This window comes from Mus caroli, unplaced genomic scaffold, assembly GCF_978045245.1.
Source record: "Mus caroli unplaced genomic scaffold, Mus_caroli_1 scaffold_5, whole genome shotgun sequence".
Lineage (NCBI taxonomy): Eukaryota > Metazoa > Chordata > Mammalia > Rodentia > Muridae > Mus > Mus caroli.
Window position 1 is genome coordinate 12,275,619 of NW_028227260.1, and position 21,541 is coordinate 12,297,159.

Here is a 21,541-nt window from a genome sequence, read left to right on the forward strand (position 1 = left end):
CCAGATTGTACACTAATAAAACAGCATCACACTCATCAGCTCTCAAGTCGATTATGTAACAACACAATGGCCTCCATAAATCAACACAAGTACCCATTGCATCAACACCAGGGAGTAGAGATCATGTTAAATCATTTCAGATGTTGAAAATGCTGCCTGCAGCCAGTCAAACAAACTGTCAGGTTTATGTTTGGTCCCAAGGCTTCACACTGGGTTAAGGGAACTTCTAGCACATGGTTTTACTCTGCAAGAAATCAGAATTCAGAATACACACACACACATATGCTCACATACATGACACACATACCTTCAGAGTTCATAACTCTGGTAAAGTTATTATTTCAGGTCACTACTACTTCATTTCACAAAGAAACATTTAAGCACACACCTGGCTGATTTTCAATTATATACCTGCTCTAACTGCCCCACTAGCTCCCTCACTCTCCTGATGTCTGCAATCTCCAAAGTACAATGTTAATACTTTTGGAAACATTACACCTCCCCACAAATCCTTATGTTTCATATACACAGAGTGGAACAGGGAGAAGAAACAAGGGGCCTACTAGGGTGATGAAATACAGACTGGCAAATGCTAGACATAGTTGGGCAGAGGTGAGGGAGTTTCCAGATCAATTAGTCAGGCACAAACTTGAGAAAAAAAAAGGGAAAGAGAGATAATACTACCTTTATCTGAGATGGAGAAAGTTGTGGGAGGAGAAGTTGTTGGGGTTTGGATAAAATAACATGAATTAGAATCTCTAGGTGGAAATGATAGAAAGGCATTCCATTCTTGGAAGAAATGTGCTATGACATGAACTTGGGAGTAGCTGGGGGGAAGACACACATACCTATAGTCTTAGCACTTATGGAGCTGGGGAAGTGGCCTGAGCTCAGAAGTTCAAAGGTCACACAGTGAAATCTCACCTCAGGAATAAACAAACAGGGGCTAGGGAAATAATCTCAGCAGTTAACACTTGCCACTCAAGCAAGAGGATTGGAATTCAGATTTCCAGAACCCTTGTCAAAATTACATGAGCACGCTCACTCTTTTGTAATTCCAGCCTCAAAATGCAGAGCTAGGATATGCAGAGAATGCTGGCAGTAAGATTTTCTATATCTTTAAGCTCTCAGTTTGACTGATAAACCCTGACTCAATGAATATAGTGGAGAAAAAAAGAGATTCCTGATATCTACATCAGGCTTCATCATGTGTACACATGTGAACATACATATACATACACTCACAAACATGCAAAAAACATACAGAAAGAACAAGGATCATGTCTGATACTGATATAATAATTAAATATATTACTGTCGGCTAAAACAAATATTATTAATCATAATAATAAATCACACATATACACATCATGTACCCTTGATTAAGTCAACGGTTGTATTCTTTCCAAATTCTTGAATAAAATGGAGAAAAAAACCTCCATTCATCATTCCTCCTCAATATGACTACTCACTTTTTTTTTGTGGCTACTTCACAGAATCTGAATGTGGCCAGGGGAAACAAAACTCAAGTTCAGACACTAACAACATAGTTTTCAGATCACAGGCAACATCGCATTATCAATAATTGAAAAAGAAAAACTTGTTCAGGACACTTCAAAAGAAAGAGTTTTAAGTGAAGCATGCTCCAATTTCTTTCTTTGTGCCTTTTCTCTAAGGGACTAAATGTCCAAAATGTCCCCACTCCACAAAAACTGTTTCCAATGCTTGGTGGCATTAGGGAAGGTTGCTAGGGGATGGGTAGTTAGTGCAGGTTCTACAGCTGCAGATGCTGATGCAACCTTTAAATTTTGACCTCATCGAGTAATGAAAACCACAAGACAATGATAGACGTGAATTAGCAATGTTGCCAGTGCCCTATCCCAAACCTGCTGGCACAAGCGTCAAAGCAAACATCTTAACACTAAATCAAATTAACAAACATTTCTTAAACCACAGCACGAGTGTAGCTTATTATAATTTGGAAAATTCCACAGTATTTATCAACTCCTGAAGAAGGCTATGATGCTCAGAAGTGTACCACAGTAGACGTCAGCAGTAGCCACAGAGCTATGGCTCTGGGTATGTTGCCATAGCAACCGCATACTCAGCAGCAACATGCTGTCTGCTTCTCACCAGCCCAGAACCAGAAGCAGAAGAAAACAGCTAGCTTCCTGATGGGAGCAACCCAGGGAGTCAGAACACAAACTGTCTCTATCATTTGCTCACACGCACACAGGAGACTTCCTTTCAACAGTCTGAAATTCTCTCTACCTAACTCTTAGAAAAAAAAAAATCCACACAATCGCTTTTCTCCACTATATAAACACAACCAATGCGCATAAACACAAAGCATTAGAGATAGATTTGGGGGTATCTAAAGGATTTCAGAGTCATATATTTAGCTGGGTTCAGGTATGAGTGGCTTCTTTGGATGGGAGATGGAGAAGTGCTGAACCATTTGAAAAGACATCCTGAGAAACACTCTTTAAAGGAGATTTATATAAATGAAGTTCTAGGTGTTAGACCTGATCCCCAGAATAGTACCATCAGGAGGTTGTAGAACCTTTGAAATGTGAGACCTGGTGGGAGATCCTTAGGTCTCTGACCTTAAAAGAGATTATAGGATTCCAACCCTCCCCAGCTCTTTTCTATCCAGGTCATGAGGTAAGTCATTTTGTACTACCAAGTTAATTATCTCAAGCCATATTTTGCTATAGTTGTAGAAAACTGACCAACACAAGAGAGTGGTAAGAAATCAGCAGCAGGGAGACCACTCCTGCAAAAAAAAAAAAAAAAAAAAAAAGGGAATTTAAGGGGGGAGGGGAGGGGGGAAGAAGGCATGGACCAGAAACATTTGAGGTCGAAGCACAAGGCTCTTCCCCATTGCAACGAAATCAGACAGAAAAGTCAAGTGTACCTTTTCGACGGGCAGGAAGTCATTTTCCACTTCAATCGACCTTGGTCTTAGTTTAATTGGCTTGTCTTTGAAAATGTCTCCAAACCCCACTCCTTTAACTTTCTTGGGCTGGATGGCTGCAGTTGCCATGGTCCCGTTGGCACCTTCGGACTTGGTACTGCTGGAGTCGCCTCCATCACTCTCGGAGCCTGTGGTTTCTCTTAAGCCTGTCACCAGTGGGGATGAGGAGAGAGAGAGGGAGAGAGCTCAGAAATCAGCCACAGGCCACAATAAAGAACTTCACAGCTGGCCAGGCGCCAGCTCTCACAATGTGCCTGGGCTTCTGTACTCGGGGTATTGAGTGTGCTGACTCAGGCTGTCTTTGAGTTTTGTTTGATCTTCCTACCCCAGACTTTAATTTTAAGCAGTGAATCAAAATAGCTTTTCAGAAACTCTACTTTCTTTGTATATGTGACATTTCACATGCTTCAGCCAAAGCCTACTTCAATCCAAAAAATGTCCCCATGCCTTGTGCAATACCAAACCTCCTTGCCCATATCTGACCTTCCCACTCAGTCACTACCAATATTGTACCTCTAAACTCTGATTTGTGTCAATTAGAAACTAGCAACGAAAGTATCATTTTCTAAAGGGGACTTGTAAAGCTAAAAGTGATTTAAACAAATTAGCAATTAAATCACACAAAATCATGACTGCCAACGACTTAAATCTCTTTGGATGGCTTCACAGGGAATAAATGCATACAGGCATGTTCCTCTAAGGAAGCGTAAAACCAAACTTGACATTAAGACAGCATTTGCTAGCAAGATGGTAGTGCTTGTTAATGATGGGAAAAAATACTGCCTTCCCAGAGGCCAGAATCCCAACCCAGGGTTCTTTCTTCTTCCTCTAACACCACCATCTTCCCAAAGCGGAATCTGTTTCCAAAGAAAACACACTGGGATCATGACACATTCCCTAGAACCTCTTCTGCTGTGTGTTGGAAGGTATAAGAGAGTTATCATCAAGACAGCATCAACATTTACCTCCCCAGATGCTTTGTCCCTAGGCTTTGCCCACACTCATGGTTCTAAAATGGAGACTCTATTTGAGTCTACTTAATTTCAGGGCATATACTCTTCCTTTGGTATCAGGATATTAATTATAACACTAAAGGGCAGGGTTCAAATGATATTTCGAGTACTAAGTTCTGTCATTAAACTATATCTTCAAGGTTCTAGATGTGTAGGGTAGGTAGCTTTTTTTTTTTTTTTTTTTTTCTGTATCTCCTGATCATACAATGCCTTTAAGGTAGAAGAATGCCACCAAATTTCTTTTGCTAGTGGCCAACTGTATATTAGCTTCCTGTGGCTACCTAGTCCATAGGAACAATATACTAAATAATTGCTCAATACCATGAGATGTTGAAGCCATTTAAGTGAGGAAGTGCCAGAGTGGGAAGAAACTGTTAAATGCAAACTGGTAAAATACAGAAAGGTTGTTATAGATTGCTAACAACTTTCAGGTTCAAACCATAGAACAATAGTTTCCTTTGTTGCTGCCATTTTCCATAGAGCAGTATTTCTAAGCCAACAGGGTGGGGGAGGAAGAAGGTTGCTGGTGCACATTTTAATTAACTAAAGCTCAGCATTTGTGAGCAGAAACACAGGACAGAAGAATGAGGGGGCCAGCTGCCAGTTACAGGACTGGATTGGAGTATGCAAACATGGTGAGCCCCCTGGATTAGCTATCCATTCGTGTGTTTATCTACTCATTGTTTCTGGGAATACTAATGCTGGAGATATAATTTTGGAGTCTAAATATTGTGTCATTTCCCCTTTAACATGTTCTTATTTTGCTGTATGGATTCATTCTATGTGATAAATGGCTTGCATATTCTTCTCGTGTTTGGAAAGAACCATTGAGGGTGAAATAAAGAAACAGTAGGAAGAAACCACATCACCTATCTCCCATCACCACCACCTCCACCATTACCACCATCACCTCCCATTATCACCACCTCCACCATCATCACCATCACCTCCTATCACCACCATCACCTCCCATCATCACCACCACCTCCCATCACCACCACCTCCCATCACCACCACCTCCACCATTACCACCATCACCTCCCATCACCACCACCACCACCTCCTCTACCACCAGAAGGCAACAGGGTAAATGGATTAGAGTGTATCTGTTTTAGTTCTTCAGAAAGAGGAAGTCGGGGGCTCTTCTGTGGTTCACCATTAGCTACAGCCATAATCTGTCTTCCCCGCCATTTTATTTCACCAAGTTTCCACTTGTAGAGATTTGTTGCCTTCAGGCTCATTGTAATAACAATGTATTAGTCCTTAGAAATAATCTATTACACAGGGAACAGACGCACACACAGTCACTCAGCCACACAAGCATGGCTTGGGAAGGAAACACACGGCAGATTTTTTCTTCCAGAAATTCTGGCATCCAGGCTCTATCTTTTTTTTTTTTTTTTTTTTTTTTTTTTTTTTTTTTTTGGTTTTTCGAGACAGGGTTTCTCTGTATAGCCCTGGCTGTCCTGGAACTGTATAGACCAGGCTGGCCTCAAACTCAGAAATCTGCCTGCCTCTGCCTCCTGAGTGCTGGGCTTAAAGGCATGCGTCACCATGCCCAGCTTCTATCATTTTTAAGAATATAAATTATACAGCTAAATATTTGCATTGGTGTAATAGCTCAAAAATCTAGCTCTTTCTCTTCAGAAGGGAAGAAAGGTTACTTAATTTTCATGTGGGTTGGGTAGACTTTTAGCTACTTGTGCCTATCATGTGTATCTTCCAATAAAATGTCCCCATATCATTATTCAGAATAGTAAATGGCACTCTCAGGCAGCTCAACTTACCAAGTGGAATGGAGACTGGGGTCAGTTTAATGAAGGGCATATTACTGGTCCATGATGAGATATTGCAAAAATGCATAAGAATTTGGAAATGACTTAAGCATTTCAGCATTATTCACTGGTGTCACTTCCAGACACGTGGACAGGGCAGGGCATGGAGGTAAACAAGGTCAGATCTCCCGACTGAGCCCAAGAAGCACACTGCATGCTAAGTCACATGCTATGTGTATGTGTTCAGAGTGGAATAGAAAGAAAAATACCTTCACTTTCACCATTTGAGGAAACTTGTGGTGCTCATGTCTGAACCTCCTTTATCACATGTGTGTATATAATTCATGGATACATGTGTATATGCACCACAGTGGATGCTCTTCCCTCCAGATGAATGCAGAACGAAGCCTCCTAAACTTTGCCTCAGTCCTGTGGCTGTTCACTGTGGTGTGATTAGCCCTAGTTTTTGCACCCATCAGTTGGACTGTTTTTAATTTGGGGCACACATGTGTAGTGCTCCTGATGTAGCAGGAATTGCTGTAAGACCATCATGAAATTAATCCATACATCTTGTTTCTTTAACTCTTGGCAGCCTACTTTTTACAACACAAAAGGCTGCAATGGGTCCTGCCCAAAGAAGTCTGCCGTGTGGTGATTAGCTGGATGGGCAAAGTGAAACACTGGGCCTGACATGGACTTCCGTGCCAAGACCTTCTTTCTTTGAGCCACGCAAATGATAAATGACCCACTTAGAAAAAGCAGTAACCAGGAGAGGTTGATGTCTCCACCAGAAGCCATTTCCCACTGCCATGACACAGCAGCTACTGCTTCCTTCTCCGCATACATGGTTCATGCACACATGCCACGCATGAGAGAGGCAGAAAGCAAACAAGAAAGCATCAGGAGCTGGTGGTGAGAATGCTCTCGTAGCACACACCAAGGAAATGACACTTATTGTAGGCAAATAAGCCCATGTCCTTGGTTCAGAAATTCACACAGACACTTGGCATAAGCTCAAGCAGCTCAGGAAAAAGCACAGCTGTATCAAAATCCACAGGTGCCCAGATCTTATCTTTATGATTGCCTCCTGCTGTTAAGGTCACTCACTGTAATAGCGTCTGTGGCCCTCCGTCTTTCCTGGTGCGGCTCGGTACAGAATTGTCCCTTCAAAGGTAGTCTTTCCTGACAGTGAATGAGAGAAGAGAAGGGGAGAGAAAAACAAGAGAGGGGGACAGAGGGGAGCAAATGATGGCAAAAGAAGGAAGAGGAAGAGTCTTTAGCTGAACTTGCCGTCAGTGACCTACCTGGCTGCAAGAGCTTCATCCATGCAATTAATTAAAGACCATTAGGAAGAGTTTAAGAATATTACAGAATGAGCCCAAAGTTCCCAGGTAACCACAATGGCAAGAAATACCCAGATTTGGTGCTTGTTTCTCACATGACTGACATGGATGGTATGTCCAGTTAAAAACCTGGAAGCCATTTCACATAAGAGTAGGAAAACCTCAATTAATCAGAAAGAATCCAATTCATAGGACTATTGCATTAACTCAACTGGGCAAGCAGTCTTCTCTTTGGGGAGTGTGACCTACACATAAAACAGATCTGGTCCTTCTGCCTGCGTCATTTATTCCTAGAGTAGCACATAGTAATAAATGCTGATATTCGAGCCCCAGTATTAAAAACGTGGCAAGGAACCCTCCTCGGGAAAATGTAGTGGGCATGGAGTGAGGCTCAGTAGTAGATTACTTGCTAAACATTCATAAGGCCCGAGGTTTGACCCCAGCACCACAACATGAAAAAACAGATTTGTCAAGGCAAGAAATTAACAAACTCCAGGGGCTATTTTAGTAATGAGATTTGAAACCAATAGTGGCACATATACCAACATGAGGGGATGGTTTGGGTTAGCACCAAGAATTAAAAAAAAAACCAAACAAACCCTGTTCTTGAAACATCTTAATTGAGGTTTTACTGTATCAATAATGAGTCTGTACTTAAGCATTGAGGACAGAGGACTCATTCAGCTTCAAATATAATAGTTTTGATATAATATCATACAGATGACTGAACATGTAGCTAAAGCCCAATATCACTGAATCGTAAGAGCATAAATGCATATATTGTTCCAATTTAAGTATACACATACCCACCCACCTTCCCGACACACATGCACACACACACACACACACACACATATACACACACCACAGACAATATCACAAGATGGTAAAACGATTTGAAAAGTAATCTCAGTTAGTAAATGTATTATTAAAAGAAATGAGTTCTGTTATAGCTCATGAGTTAAATATTCAAACATGGGTCGGGCTTCTCTTTCCCTAGAAAATTGAGAGGTACCACTGCGCTAGGTTTAGAAGCAGGGAAGATAACTGAATGAGGAAAGAGTAATTCCTCTTACCCCTTAGAAACTCTCCACCATCACAAAAGAAAGCCCGACAGGGTCACTATCTAGGCCTTGTCAATTCCAACTCATGACACCAGTTATAAATGATCAGATCATTCTAAATAGATGAGGTATTGTCATGCCCTGATCTGGAAATCTGTCCTTGTGGGCTTGGGTGCTACGGCCAAGTAGAACAACAACAGCCAAACAAAAGTTAGGTAGGCATTCAAGTCACTACTTATGTGTAGATTCAAGTGGTATGTATAAGCAACCTCAGGTGTTCAGGAGGCTGAGGCAGGAGGGACCTAGAAACCAGCCTGGACTACATATTGAGTTCCAGGTCTTGGGAGACAAGGTAATACCCTGTCTCAAAAAATAACCACTGTCTATATTTGAGCAATCTAGAGAAGCTACAGAATTTTGCAAACCTGTTTCTTAGACTCTCTGTCAAAAGTAGAGCCAGCAAGCAGCTAGCTTTTATTTGAGTGTAGTTTTTACTCCAAGAATGTCACCATCACTCCTAAAGCACAGCTGTTGGTGTGAGAACAGGCCCTCTACAAGTGAATAAGCATCAATCAGTCTTCTCAATGTCAGCAAAATGGAGATAGAAAAGAAAAAAAGTCAATATTCCAGGGATGTTCCTGAGAACAGCAAAGCTTTCATGTGCTCTGCCCCAGAAGCAAGTCTGAAAATCCCAGTGGGAGACAGACCATTGCCCTGCTATCTGCATTGTCTGTCAAGCCTATCTGCGAAGTCTCTCCTGCCCACTGGCAGCAAGACGATCAGGGAGATAGCCTGGGAGAGGGCTGGGCAAAGTCTCACAGGTACATACTTGAGTGAGGAACAAGAGACAGGCAATCAGAAAGCTCATGCAGATGAGCAGTGTTTGCCTCGCTGGGGGTGAATATTGTGCTATGACCGCTAAATAAATATTAGTTCTTGAAGGCAGCAAGCACTGGAGAAGGGACAGATTTTTAATTTTAGACATAAAAGTGTATGCTTATATTAGCTTCTAACTTTGCCTGTTTAATACTGTTTATTGGTGGGTAAACTGCCCTTCACTGCCAATAGAACACAAAGAACCAATGCCACTAAAAATAATACTAAAGAAGAATACTAAAAAATAACAAATACTTAAAAACTGAAACAGAAGGAGGTCTAGTGATACTGTAGAATGGAGACATTCGTGATATGTTGTATCAAGGAAGTGTTTTGTCATACTTTCTAAGACGCCCTCTTATATTTGTCTTAGCTTGACATGTCACCAAAGCATCACATCTAAACCTTTTAAAGAAGAAATTGAGAAAAGGAAAAGTTCAAATGGAAAATTGTAGTGACATACAAAATACAACCTTTTCTTGCTGAGATGATGATGAGAAATAATTGAAGATATTCCTGGAACTATAGGGCTATCTTTGAGTCAGGGTCTCATCTATCTCAGGCTGGCCTTAGACTATCTAATGTGCCTGAGGATGGCCCTGAAACACTGGGAGTTCAGAGCTGTGCCAACCTACCTAAAGTATTGAGTGCTGGGGGTCAAATCCAGGACATCGTGCATGCTTAGCAAACATTCTAAAAGAACTCAGTTATATCTCTGGCCCAAGGGTTTTAAAAAGTAATGATTATACTTTTACAACCTTTATTTGAAATTAAGCAGTATCAAAAATGTTTAAAATGGAAGATTCATATATATTTTAAATATGAGGCAAACAATACTGAAATGGGACCATAGTCAGATATAAAATTTGTCATCACTAAGTCCAAATAAATCCTAGAGAGTCGGGATGATGTGTGATGAAAACATTTGCTGATTAGTGCCATTTCACATTATTTAGTCAATGGGAACATATGTATAATTATATATAAAAAGACAATTAATTAGTCAACATCTATGATTGTGGTAAGAATAAACCCATTGTTAGCCAGACTTGCAATTCGCCAGATGTTTCATGAGAAGTTGATCTGTTTGTATAATGCTGGTGGTCCTACAATATGTGTAGAAAGATGGCATGTCATTTTGGTCTCCTAACGCATGAGCCAAGGGCACAGCTGAAATGTCACTTCACCGAGCATTCATGTTGTCATCTGACAGCAGGCTGAATGACAGGAAAATTTCTGCTCACCCACAGAATCGTAAGACTGTCTATTCTGTTGATGCAAACATTTCTGTGTTCTGTTTTTGAACACCTGATTTTATTAAACACCTTTTTGTGTATATTTATTAATGTGAGAGGTGGGAGCCCATTTCATTCTTAAAAAAAAAAATCTTGCTTGGTACCAATCTGTAAGCCATGTCTGACTAATAATAAAAGCTAAGTTTAAAAGGAAAGACAGTCAGACCTTATAAGCTTCCAGGTGGAGCATCTAGTACCACCTAAAAAGATGTAGCATGCACGCACGTGCACACACACACACACACACATACACACACACATATACACACACTTTAATGTACTCACATCCCCAGATTTAGTTAACAATTTACAGAAAGGGAGTTTAAATGACACACAGTGATGAAACTATCAAAAGCCAGACAACGAGGAACTAATAGAAAAACAAACTTTGCTTCCTTAGCAAATAGATTGCACAGAAGGACGACCCATGAAGGAGGACAGATTCAGAGAAATTTTAGACATGTCAACTCACCACTGTGTATGTAGTTTATTAGAGAAAAGTGGACATGGAGCACATGTTTAATTATTTAAGGAAATTTTGTGTGCATCTGGTAATGGTACTTTAAGAAACCCTTTTATTGATACAAATTGAAATATTTATTGGTAAATTATATAATACCTAGAATTTTCTTTAAGAATGTGTAAGCCATAGTGTTAATAAATGAGCCTCAAGCTGAGAACAGGTCCACGTGGGTTCATTATACTCTTCCTTTACTGATATTTGAAAATCATTTATAACTGAGAACTTATAAAAATCTTTTTGAAAACTACATATAAGGTGCCACAAGTTCCAAGGATGGAAAAAAATGTTTTCAAATTTAAATATGCAGAAAGTTCCTGGTACCACTTAACTGTGGGAAAACCCATATGATTGTTAAGTCTCTGTGACAGAGCAGACTGCCCTGAACAAGGATCTATGAGCCAAATGTCACATGCAAAAGTGCAGAAAAATCAAGTTCTAGCAATGTCTATCTGTCATTCCAGATAAAAATGCCTCCATGGAGTAATAATGGGCTGATGAAGAATTTATTAAACACCTACTATGTGACAAGTAGTCAATGGAATATTTCTTTTTAAAGTACACCACCAACGCTTCCACTATCAGAGGCATCTATTAATATGCAAATGTTATGGCTTCAAGTATTATTTGCAAAGTATACAAATAAGAATGCATTAATCCAATGGGAGGAGTGTTTGTGTCCATGCGTGAATCAAAGATGTACAGGAATTCATTGGACACAATGCTCTCTCCATAATTAGGTTACAGATATTAGCTCTAGTCACAAAGAAAACCCTCACCCTAATGTCTGGTAGCACTTAAAAGGATATTTATATGATACCACTATAATCTCTAACCATTACCAATATGGTAGAAAGATTAGGATTTAACTTAGCCCCAAAGTCATGTATTAATTAAGCAATCATTATAGAAATTTTACAAAGAGTACTAAGTGGGCTGCTCAAACAAACACTCTGATTAAGTACATTTTGGCTCATAGCAGAGAAAAAGCTAGAAGCTGTTTGTACACCAACTATACTTAGTATCTTTCAACTGCAGAAAGAAACAAATATGCATTTACTGTAATTATAGGAGATGCAATCACTGGAGAAATGTGGATGAAGGTACACGTGGATCCTCCCTATATAGTTTGTGTTTATTTTAACAACTTCTTATGAATCTTAATTACTTCAAAACAAAAAAGTTTTTTTTTTCCAAAAGAAGTAAAGCATATCCAAAGTCCTAACACGATTCTCTGCTGAAGAGGATAAGCAAACCATTCTAAAATCAAAGGTCCAACTTGGATGCATCCCATCATATACATAATCTCTGCAGCAGCGTGATATGGTTATACATACACTTTAGGATAATCCTATGATGAAGCTAATCACAAGTGTTGACAGGTACTGAAAACACTACCACAACACTGAAAGGCGCTACTTCTCTTTGTTAGGGCATGGTGACAATTCAGAAAGCAACAAAGACATTATTCTCACATCTCCTCTTCTATGAAGCCCTTTTGACTACCATTCCCCCACATTACCATGGGACTGGCCTCTCTGCCTTTGTACCCTACTCCCACTCAAATGTCAGCTCCTAGGGAAGTTTCCTGAGCCTTTGCCTCCTTTCTGCAAGATGAGTTGACTGAAGGCAAGGTCCCCATCTGTACTTCATTTGTCTCTGACTCTTCAAGGCACCAGGGAAGATCTTAGTAACTACAGAGCCACTTCTGAACTCAACAGAGGTTTAATTAATGAAGACTAGAAGAAGGAAATAAAGAGAAGACAAAGGGAATGGACAAATATAAGCAAGCAAATAGGGCCGTATTAGGCCCTGCTTTTCTTAACTGTATACTTAGGAAGACTACAGCAAGCACTGTTTTGTTCTGTTTTGTGTTTTTAAGAAGCATCCATCCTTGTTAGAAAAACATACTTCTCCAGGGACCTCAAGCCCTCTCAGCAATGGACAGCTGCAGTCAACACAGCTACAGAAACTGCTGGACAGTTCTTGTTCTGAAACAGAACAAGATAAACTCTGATAAATGAGTTGGTGTGAGGGGTAGGTAAAGGATAGCCAAGTAACTGAGAAGACCATCTCATGGTATAGTTTGTTTCAATAGTTTCCAAAACTATGTGATGTATTCTCCTGAAAGTCTTCACTTCTGAGACTGTATAGCTAAGATTAGGTAACCGCCAGGAGGTCAAGAGGCAATCCCCAATCTCCCTCTCTGCATCAGTAAAGGAATTCCAAAGTAATTTTTAAAACATAATCATGGTGCTTCAGTGGCCATGGTAGCAAAGAGAAAACAAATGGCTAAACACTAATTGATCATGTTCCAAGTCTATCTTACCAGCAATAAGAGCTACCATTTACTGAGGACCTTCCTATGTATGCTATTGCTGTTAGAACTTAGATTTCATTTCCTCATGAAAATAAAGTTATGATAACCCTTTTCCAAAAAAAAAAATCCCCCTAAAAACAAACAAACAAACAAAAACATTTAACTCACAATGTTCCAAAGATACAGTATTATTAATATGGGACCTAGTTACCAGGCATGATGCTATTCTAGTGTATAAAAGAAGATTCTGGAACAGTTAAAATTCTACTGTGGAGTGGGAGGAGGGGCAAAAGGAGCTACCACTGCTCTACGCATTGAGCTGGCCACATTAAGTGGAGAAGCACTTGTCTCAGCTCAGAGAAGGTGACAGGAGTTGCTCAGTACGTCAGTCATTCTGAACAGCCATCCTGATCCTTCACATCCAAGACTTGAGGATATAATAGAGTTTGGAGCAGAGGATTCTCAGTGGAAGGAAGGGATCCTGCTGCAGACACCGAGTCAGCCAGCCAGTACAGTTGCTTCTATTTGTGGCCAGCTGTACAGCCCAAAGCCACTGCTGAGACACTACCACCCCACACACACCAAAAAGAGTCACATAAGTACTTATCTGGAAATAGCTTCAAGTTCCAAATCAAACACTTGTCCAATTAAACTACTGAATGAATACAGGGATACCAAGCCAATAGAAGAATACTGTTTAAATTAAACTTTTCGAAATGGAAAGTGAAGCTATTTGAAAATTGTTTTGGTAAGACTGGGCTGTCTTCCTCTTGTCAGGAAAGAAAGTCAGCAAGTAGCATGACACTACTAATGACATAGCTGAATCTCCTACAACATTCATGCCCATGACCTTGGCTCAACACAGCACAAAATAAACACAGACGCCCACATGGGAAGTTGGGTTAGTGACTGGGAGAACAAAGCTTCCCGGTCCTGACCTTTTGCTCCATGAGCTGGAAAGGGCAGCAGAGAAGCTGGAAGGAAACCTTCAGGCCCTGGAGAAAAAAAGACCTGAAGTTCGTTCTCACCATTACAAAAGGGAACCACTTCCTCGTTCAAGGTGAGGCTGGACTATCTTGTCATATATGCAATGGAACCGGCATGCATTTATCTTGTATACAGTATCTTGCCACCAATAATTGTTAGTTTTGTCCTAAGTTCTTCAGACGACATTGGGGGATATTGATCATCTCATTGCGTTTATTTAAGAAATAATTACAAACTCACTGGGAAAAGACATTCTAGAAGTAAGTACATGGAGGCACAACAATCTATGCCACCCATGAGCCAGTACTACCATGGCTAAAGGCTGATACTCACTTATCCAAAGACATATAGAATATATAGCTATAGGTCACATCTATACAGTGATAAGCTTATTAAATCATAGTGGGCTAAGGTGCAAGAGCCAAGAAAATACCCACAAGCTTTTCTCATACCCCTTTGGCATTGAACCACAGTGTATAAGGAGGCTATGACAGAGCCCACTGGTCTCTTCCCTTTCTGTTCAGTATGATAGGCATCCTTACTTGACTTGGAAAGCTGCTCATCCTGGGAGATGCCAAGCTCATCCGACTCCCCTGACAGCTCCTTGATGAAGTTGGAAGGAAACATTCCAGTCTTCCCATTGAGTACACCTTCCCACCATCCTTCCTCTACCTGCATAGAAAGAACAGAGGTCCAAGATGAGGTTAGACAGGTCTCCTATTGACATGGTACAGAGTAGAACTCACACAGAACAGGGATCCAATGCTCTAAAATTACCAGGAAAACAGAAAGCAGGACATGTGGTCTTATGATTCAGACAAGTAAAGAGAGTTAACCTGAAATCCAACACAAACAGCCAAAAATTGACACTTCATTTTAGTCAACTTCTAACTGAAATTTGGCATTTCCTTTGGTTGTGAATGTAGATAGCATACCAGTATTAGTAGAACTGGTGACTTACCATGGAATAAATCATGAATATTTTCCTAATATATCACAGATGATATACCTCAAAATATCATTTGTGCTCATTGGTACTTTGAAATGTACCTGCTGGGTAGCATTGGTTATTTAATTTATTAAGCTATCACATAGATTACTGTATCAAAATTTGCTTTTGTTAGATGTGTACTTCACCAGAGTGACTATGTAATTTTATGTTTTGTTTTATGAAAACCACTATTTTTTTTAAAAAGCCCTGTGACTATAACCAGGCAGGGGCACACACATCTGTAATTCCAGCACTCAGGAGAGACACAGCAAGGAAGATAAACAGTACCTGTGAGGTGAGCCACAAGGTCTAAATAACACTGTCAGTACCACAAACAAGCAACAGAAACAAAAAGGAAGAGTGGGGGAGTAAGACAAAGAAGGGACGGGGAGGGGGATAGAAAGGAAGGAGGAGTTTGCAAGATAACCAAAATTGGGCAATTAAGAGCAGAATCGATTTTCAATTAAAAAAAAAAAAGACCTCTGAGCTGAGAACTTGGGAGGGGTAGAGAGATTTCATGTGAGTTTCTCTGGGAATGTGGGGGAAAGACTGGAATATTAGGGGGCTGGAAGGCTGTGGCCAACTGAGGAGGAGGTGGGAGCTAGACCAGGAAAGTAATGAGAAGAGACATGATATGTTCAGTTTTGAGGTATGGAGTGGTCTTGACCAACTAGCTGGGGGCAAGTGAAATGGGGAAAGAGAAGTTGTCTGAAGGATTTGAGATGGATCTACCAACAGCAAAGTCGATGTCTGAATGTTTACTTGGCTTCCTGGAGAGAAAACTAAGGTCACTTTGAGGACAAGCAAGAATGACATTAAAAACACATGGAACGATAGAAAAAAAAAAAGAGCTAGAACCTTTAAAGATTTCCTATATGTATATACTACACCAGTCCAAGCCAACAAGTACAGTCCAAGAACTTCAATAATTCAAACAAATAAAAAAGAAAACTAAAACTCAAGCCCAATTCAAATTCTACCCTGAAACTTAGCTGTTATGTGAACTTATTCATTTTCTCCTGCCAAATTAAATTCCCGCTTCCATATCTATGTAACTGAACTGGTAATTCATCTCACATACCATACTTAAGCATGATCGTTGTCTCTGTTAAAGGTATATACGCTATGGTTCTTTGCTAGAAAACTGGGACTTGTCATATATATATAAAGAAAGTGACAATGTATCAAGATAAGGTGTGAGTAAAGACTAAGGCTTAGCAATGCAGGATAAAAAAACGAGTCAGCACAAATCAGACTTGTTACATCAAGTTGAGCTCACTTAGATCTGGAATGGTAAAAGACAGATTTGAGAAGAGGTAAGTCAAAATTAAGATAGGCCATTAAGAAATTAGAAACAGTAGCTAAGATTAGGGGAATTATCTTCAGAGTACTCCAGGAAGGGGAGAGGGCCTGATGAATGCCAGAGAATGGAGACAACCAGAGCAATACCTTTACAACGGTTGGGAGAGAACTCATAGGGTACAAATTTGTGGAGTAGTGATTCATTACATTTGCATGGCCACAAAATCTTAGGGGAAGAATGCGCACAATAGCATCTAGGTATGGCTGTCATGATGACTACTCAGTATCAGCTCACTGCATTTAACATCCTTTCCACTGACTAGCATTTGCATGTTTCTATGCTACCTCAATTGATGTATATTATTCCTTCAAGAGGGTTTTAATAGGATTAAGATCATTGGAAGAATTCACTGCGAGTCTGCATATCAACAGTCACAGGATACGTAGCATGGGGTCCTTATGCTTGCCCTGAATAAAGAAAGACCAGTAAAATAACCTCCTTCCTCTCAGGAATCACAGGGCAAGGGATCCACAGCCAAGGTCAGGATCCACAACTGAGTGATCTGTGGCACAATGCCTGGCAGCGGAGGGAGGCTGAACCAACTCCATATATTCAGTCTGATGATGTCTGAAATATTCATGTTCCCAATAAGCAGCTCTAGTGTGAGATTCCAGGAAAACACTCCTGATGTGTAGGATCAGCAGCTGCCTACTGGGAAAACAAAGGCATCTTCACCCTGCCACACCCCCAGATGCCAGTATCGCTGTCATTCCACAGCCTGGGAGTCTATGGGAAAACTACAGAGGTCTATCATTAGCTACACAGCAAATGGAAGGGTTGACAATAAAACCATTGCTCGTCACCTGGGGGATACTCTTCCAATTGCAGCTTCCATGGATGCAAGGGGTGTTTCCTTGTGACCTGAGCCCTCTTGGGGGAAAGCCTGGTACCGTAACCACTAAGAGCTATGTAATACAATTTCTTTCTACAGTCTGCTGCTTTAGTCTCAAGACTGAGCCTGGAGAGAGGAGAAAATAGTATCCTTATATTCACACTAGCTGTCTTCTGAGATCATCTAGTTTAATTTCCTACATAAAGACAAAGGCACTGAAGCCCAGAATGATGATTCCCCCTATTAAGCGCAGTGCCAACACATTCATGACAGGCAAATCATGGAAAGAAATCCTCTATGACAACCTATCGAGTCCTAATTGACTCATAAAAAAGTGGAGTGGGGGAGGGCGGGGTTCCTTCCTATGAGGAGCAAAAGGGAACAAGAAATCCTGATTATGTTACCATTGTTCTTAGTCAGGTCCTGCAACACCAAGCCTGTGTGGCCATTCTGGTGACGTCAATATTTACTAAATAGTTATCCTATACTGCCTTATGACCCGAGGATAGATTCATTTGTGATCAGAACCCATGAAGACCTCATCCCAGAGTTTAAGAAATGGTCCCATAGGTAAAATGATGGCCATGCAAACATAGGACTTGTATTGGACCCAGTACCCATGTAAAACAAAACCCAAACATGGCAATGCACATTAATAATCCCAGACTGAGAAATCAGGGATTTCTGATCTTTGGATCTTTGGAGTTTTCTGATCAGCCTCATTAGTTGAACTGATGAACCCTAGGCTCACTGTCTCATTAAATAAGGCAGAAAGGATGAAGGAGGATACCTCTGGCAATCACATTCAAACCCAAGCACACATATGCGCATAAGCATACATTCACATGTGTGAGCACGTACATACTCATCTTGGAGAAATTTCTAGAACAAAAGAGGAGAACCTGCACAGCGTGCACAACTTCTGCTTAGAAATTAAGATGGCCTGTATTGAAGCTTCTATTTTTGAACACAGAAAAGGAAATGTGTGCCCTTGCAATAGAGTATAGACTATAGGTGGTGCCAAAGGTTCACACCTTCTCCTCGCAGTAAGAAAGTAAAGGGAGATGTCCACCTTCTTCCTATGCCCACCCAATCCCAATTGATCATCATTTTTCTGTAGTTCCTAGATCTAGGCTGAGGACAAACCCTAGGGCTCCCTCCCTGTGGCCAATGTGGCTAACTTGAGGCCCCATAACTGTGCCCCCTAAGCAAACCCTACCAATCAATGGCTCATAGATAGGAGCAAAGCAGTTTACTAGTGCTGTTTGAGAACGGCTGAGTATAGTTTCCATTCCAGGAGAATTTTGATCCCTTTACAAGAAATAGCCTTATATGGGTTCAGTGCTCAAGGAAGTAAGATCTCTATTTTCGCCCTATTGGAAGCTGAGGAATCTAACAGAGTGATTTCAACACTCACCCTCTCAGCTGTGCAGACATCTCCTACATTTGTTACGCAGGGAAGATGTCCTATGTAATGTCCTTGATTTTTTGTTCCTTATCTCTCAATTGTACAAGGAAGGGAATAAAGGTTTGCCAAATCTAAAGCCTACCTAAGAGTAGAAGCAGCCACATAGGAAAAAAATCCACTTAGGGTTGCAATCACTGCTTTCAATCAATGACTTCTGTGTTAGTCAAATCTCCTTCAGGAGCACACTAGGAGAGTACATTTAGATGGAGCAGGGCAGGAAGTAGAGATACCCAGAAGCCAAAAAAGTCCGTTTCCATCCCAGTAGGGGCTAGGGAGATGACTCAGTGGGTATGAGTGCTTGCTTTACAATCATGAGGACATATGCTAGAATCTCTACTACCCAAGTAAAAAGTCAGGTACAGTTCCACACAACTATAAGCTCACCATTTTAGGGAGGAGACAACAAGGTCCCAAGAACTCCCTAGCTAGCTAGCTAGCTAGCTAGCCTAGCCAACACACTGTAAGCTTCTAGTTTTGAAAGAGACTGTCCCAAGGCAGTAAGCTACAGAGTAAAAGAACATGACATCTGACACACTGCTCTGGCCTCCACACACATATCCACAGGCATGCACACATGCACAAACACATACTTCTCAGAAGTAATTACATGGACATTTCAACACTAGGATGTTTCCTACATATGGAAGGAAGTTGAAAGTATTTTGCAAAATGGCACAACATGAGAAAAACTATCAAGACTATTTATCAAGTTTCTTTAAAATTGAGATATAATTTACAAATCTCAGGTCAGTTTTGAAAGCTACATCTCTATAAACAAACAGGATATTTTTATTACTTGAGAAAATTCCTATGTCAAGCACTTTTGATTGGTTTTGGTTGTTCTACAACTTCACATAAGTACACAATGCCATAGTTTAATTCCATGAACAGTGTTTAAAAATAAACTTTGTTTCTAGCGAAGACATTTTTCTATCAGTGGAATTAATGAAGAAATATTTAAAGGGGCCACTTTCTGAACATTATTGTCCATTGTAGCTGTTTTAAGTAATTGTCTCTGTAGAAATAAGCATTATCTAAGTACCAGATTCCTTGTCGATAATTTCCCCTAATTCCTATGTAATTCACTGCCTTCTAGGTAGGCTCAAAGAGTTCATACATGCCGGCATGTTCGTTCTCATTCCTTCCCCCCTTTCCTTTGGAGAAAGCCTATTTAATAAGAAGGGGAGTTCAAAAGAGAAACCCATAGTATGATTGATAAGGAAAAAGGGTTTTTAAAATACAATCTCTATGTAAGGCTTATGCAAGACAGAGCAATATCCATGATTTTCAATGGAATAGAAAGGGTTCTGAACCCAGATTTGGTTCCACACACTTGGAACACCAGCAATCAGGGAGTGGAGACAAGAGGATCTGAAATTCAAGGCTAGCCTGGACCATTCAGCAAGTTCCTGGCATTGTTGAAAAATAAAGGTGAGGCAGGGAAGAAGGATTTGGTTTCACAGGAGTCACATATCAGATAGCCTGCATATCAGATATTTATATTACAATTCATAACAGTAGCAAAAATTTAAATTATGAAGTAGCAATAAAATAATTTTATGGCAGGGGGTCACCATAGCACAAGGAACTATAATAAAGAGCCGCAGCATTAGGAGGGTGGAGACGCACTGTTATAGGGCTTCTGGAGGCAGCCTTCAGCAGAGCACCATGGTCTCCCCCTTCCCAGCAGTCACAACTATTCTGCAGATTCCCCAATTCCTAAAGAACTCTGATAAGGTCTTACCATCATTCTAACTTGGAACTATGAACAAAAAGGAAACTGAACGAGTAAGATAAGCTTTCTGATAAACCAAGAGGGTGCACATCTTATCTGTGGTGATGCCTGTGCCTTAGCAAAAGCCCAGGGAAGAAAGCTTTCAATGATATGTCTCCTTGAAAGTTCAAGCATAGGCATCCTGTAGCTTTTCTCTGTTCTTGGGTGGCATCTTCTTCACCCTCCACAAGGAGCTCTAGCTTTCACTTCCTTGTTCCTTTGTTGATTCCATCATCTTTCACTCTCTTATAGTCTTGTAGGAATCTCCATGACCAAACTGAGCCTGTTTCAGTGTGTACATTCTGTTCAATGAATCTCTGTGTATCTATAAGTAGTTTCGCTCATGATATAAGCATTTAAATATTTAAGAAATTTCATAGTTATTCAAATCTAGCACAAATACTTTCTTTTAGACAGTTGTAGCCTGCTCCACATGATGACGCTTCAAATATAACTGTTTTCTTTTCTACACTTTTTGTTATTTGACCTAGAGTCTCACACAGGCTAGGATTGCCTCAAACTTACTGTCGTAGCTAAGAATGACCTTGAACAACTGATCCTTCTACCTTTATCAACCAAGTGCTGGGGCTCTAGACATGAATCATGACACCTAGTTTACCTTCCCTTCTAAACATGGCATCCCTCACCATAGTATGAATGCTTCAATACCTGTACATACACTAAGAAAACAGATGTGTTCACCACTATATTAAACAGAGGACAATTGTAGAACAGCCTGAACTAGCTAGATGATCAAATTCCAATACTAAGATTTTATTTTTATTAACATGTCTTTTAAAATACAAAACAAGAGAAAAACCTTGCTTCTAAAGTAATGCAGTCTTAATGGGGGAAAATGAATGCATGCTTGGATCACCCGTTAGCTGATCAGCTTCTAAACGGATGCCAGCAATTTTTAGTGTATGTGCTGAGAAAGATCACT

General features: G+C 40.4%; 1 protein-coding gene across 6 annotated transcripts in view; it reads right to left on the reverse strand.

The window, feature by feature from the left end:
* Positions 1 to 21,541, reverse strand: part of Sh3kbp1 (SH3 domain containing kinase binding protein 1) — a 358,871-nt gene that overhangs the window by 157,619 nt on the left and 179,711 nt on the right. For 2 of the 6 annotated variants that reach the window (XM_029473429.2, XM_021152667.3), the window contains exons 5-8: positions 14,713 to 14,842; positions 14,122 to 14,178; positions 6,873 to 6,947; positions 2,918 to 3,123 (exon numbers count right to left, since the gene is read on the reverse strand). In XM_029473429.2, coding sequence (XP_029329289.1) covers positions 2,918 to 3,123; positions 6,873 to 6,947; positions 14,122 to 14,178; positions 14,713 to 14,842 — 468 coding nt within the window. The remainder of the gene's footprint in view (positions 1 to 2,917; positions 3,124 to 6,872; positions 6,948 to 14,121; positions 14,179 to 14,712; positions 14,843 to 21,541) is intronic. The other 4 variants (XM_029473430.2, XM_029473428.2, XM_029473431.2 and 1 more) reach the window with 2 other exon arrangements.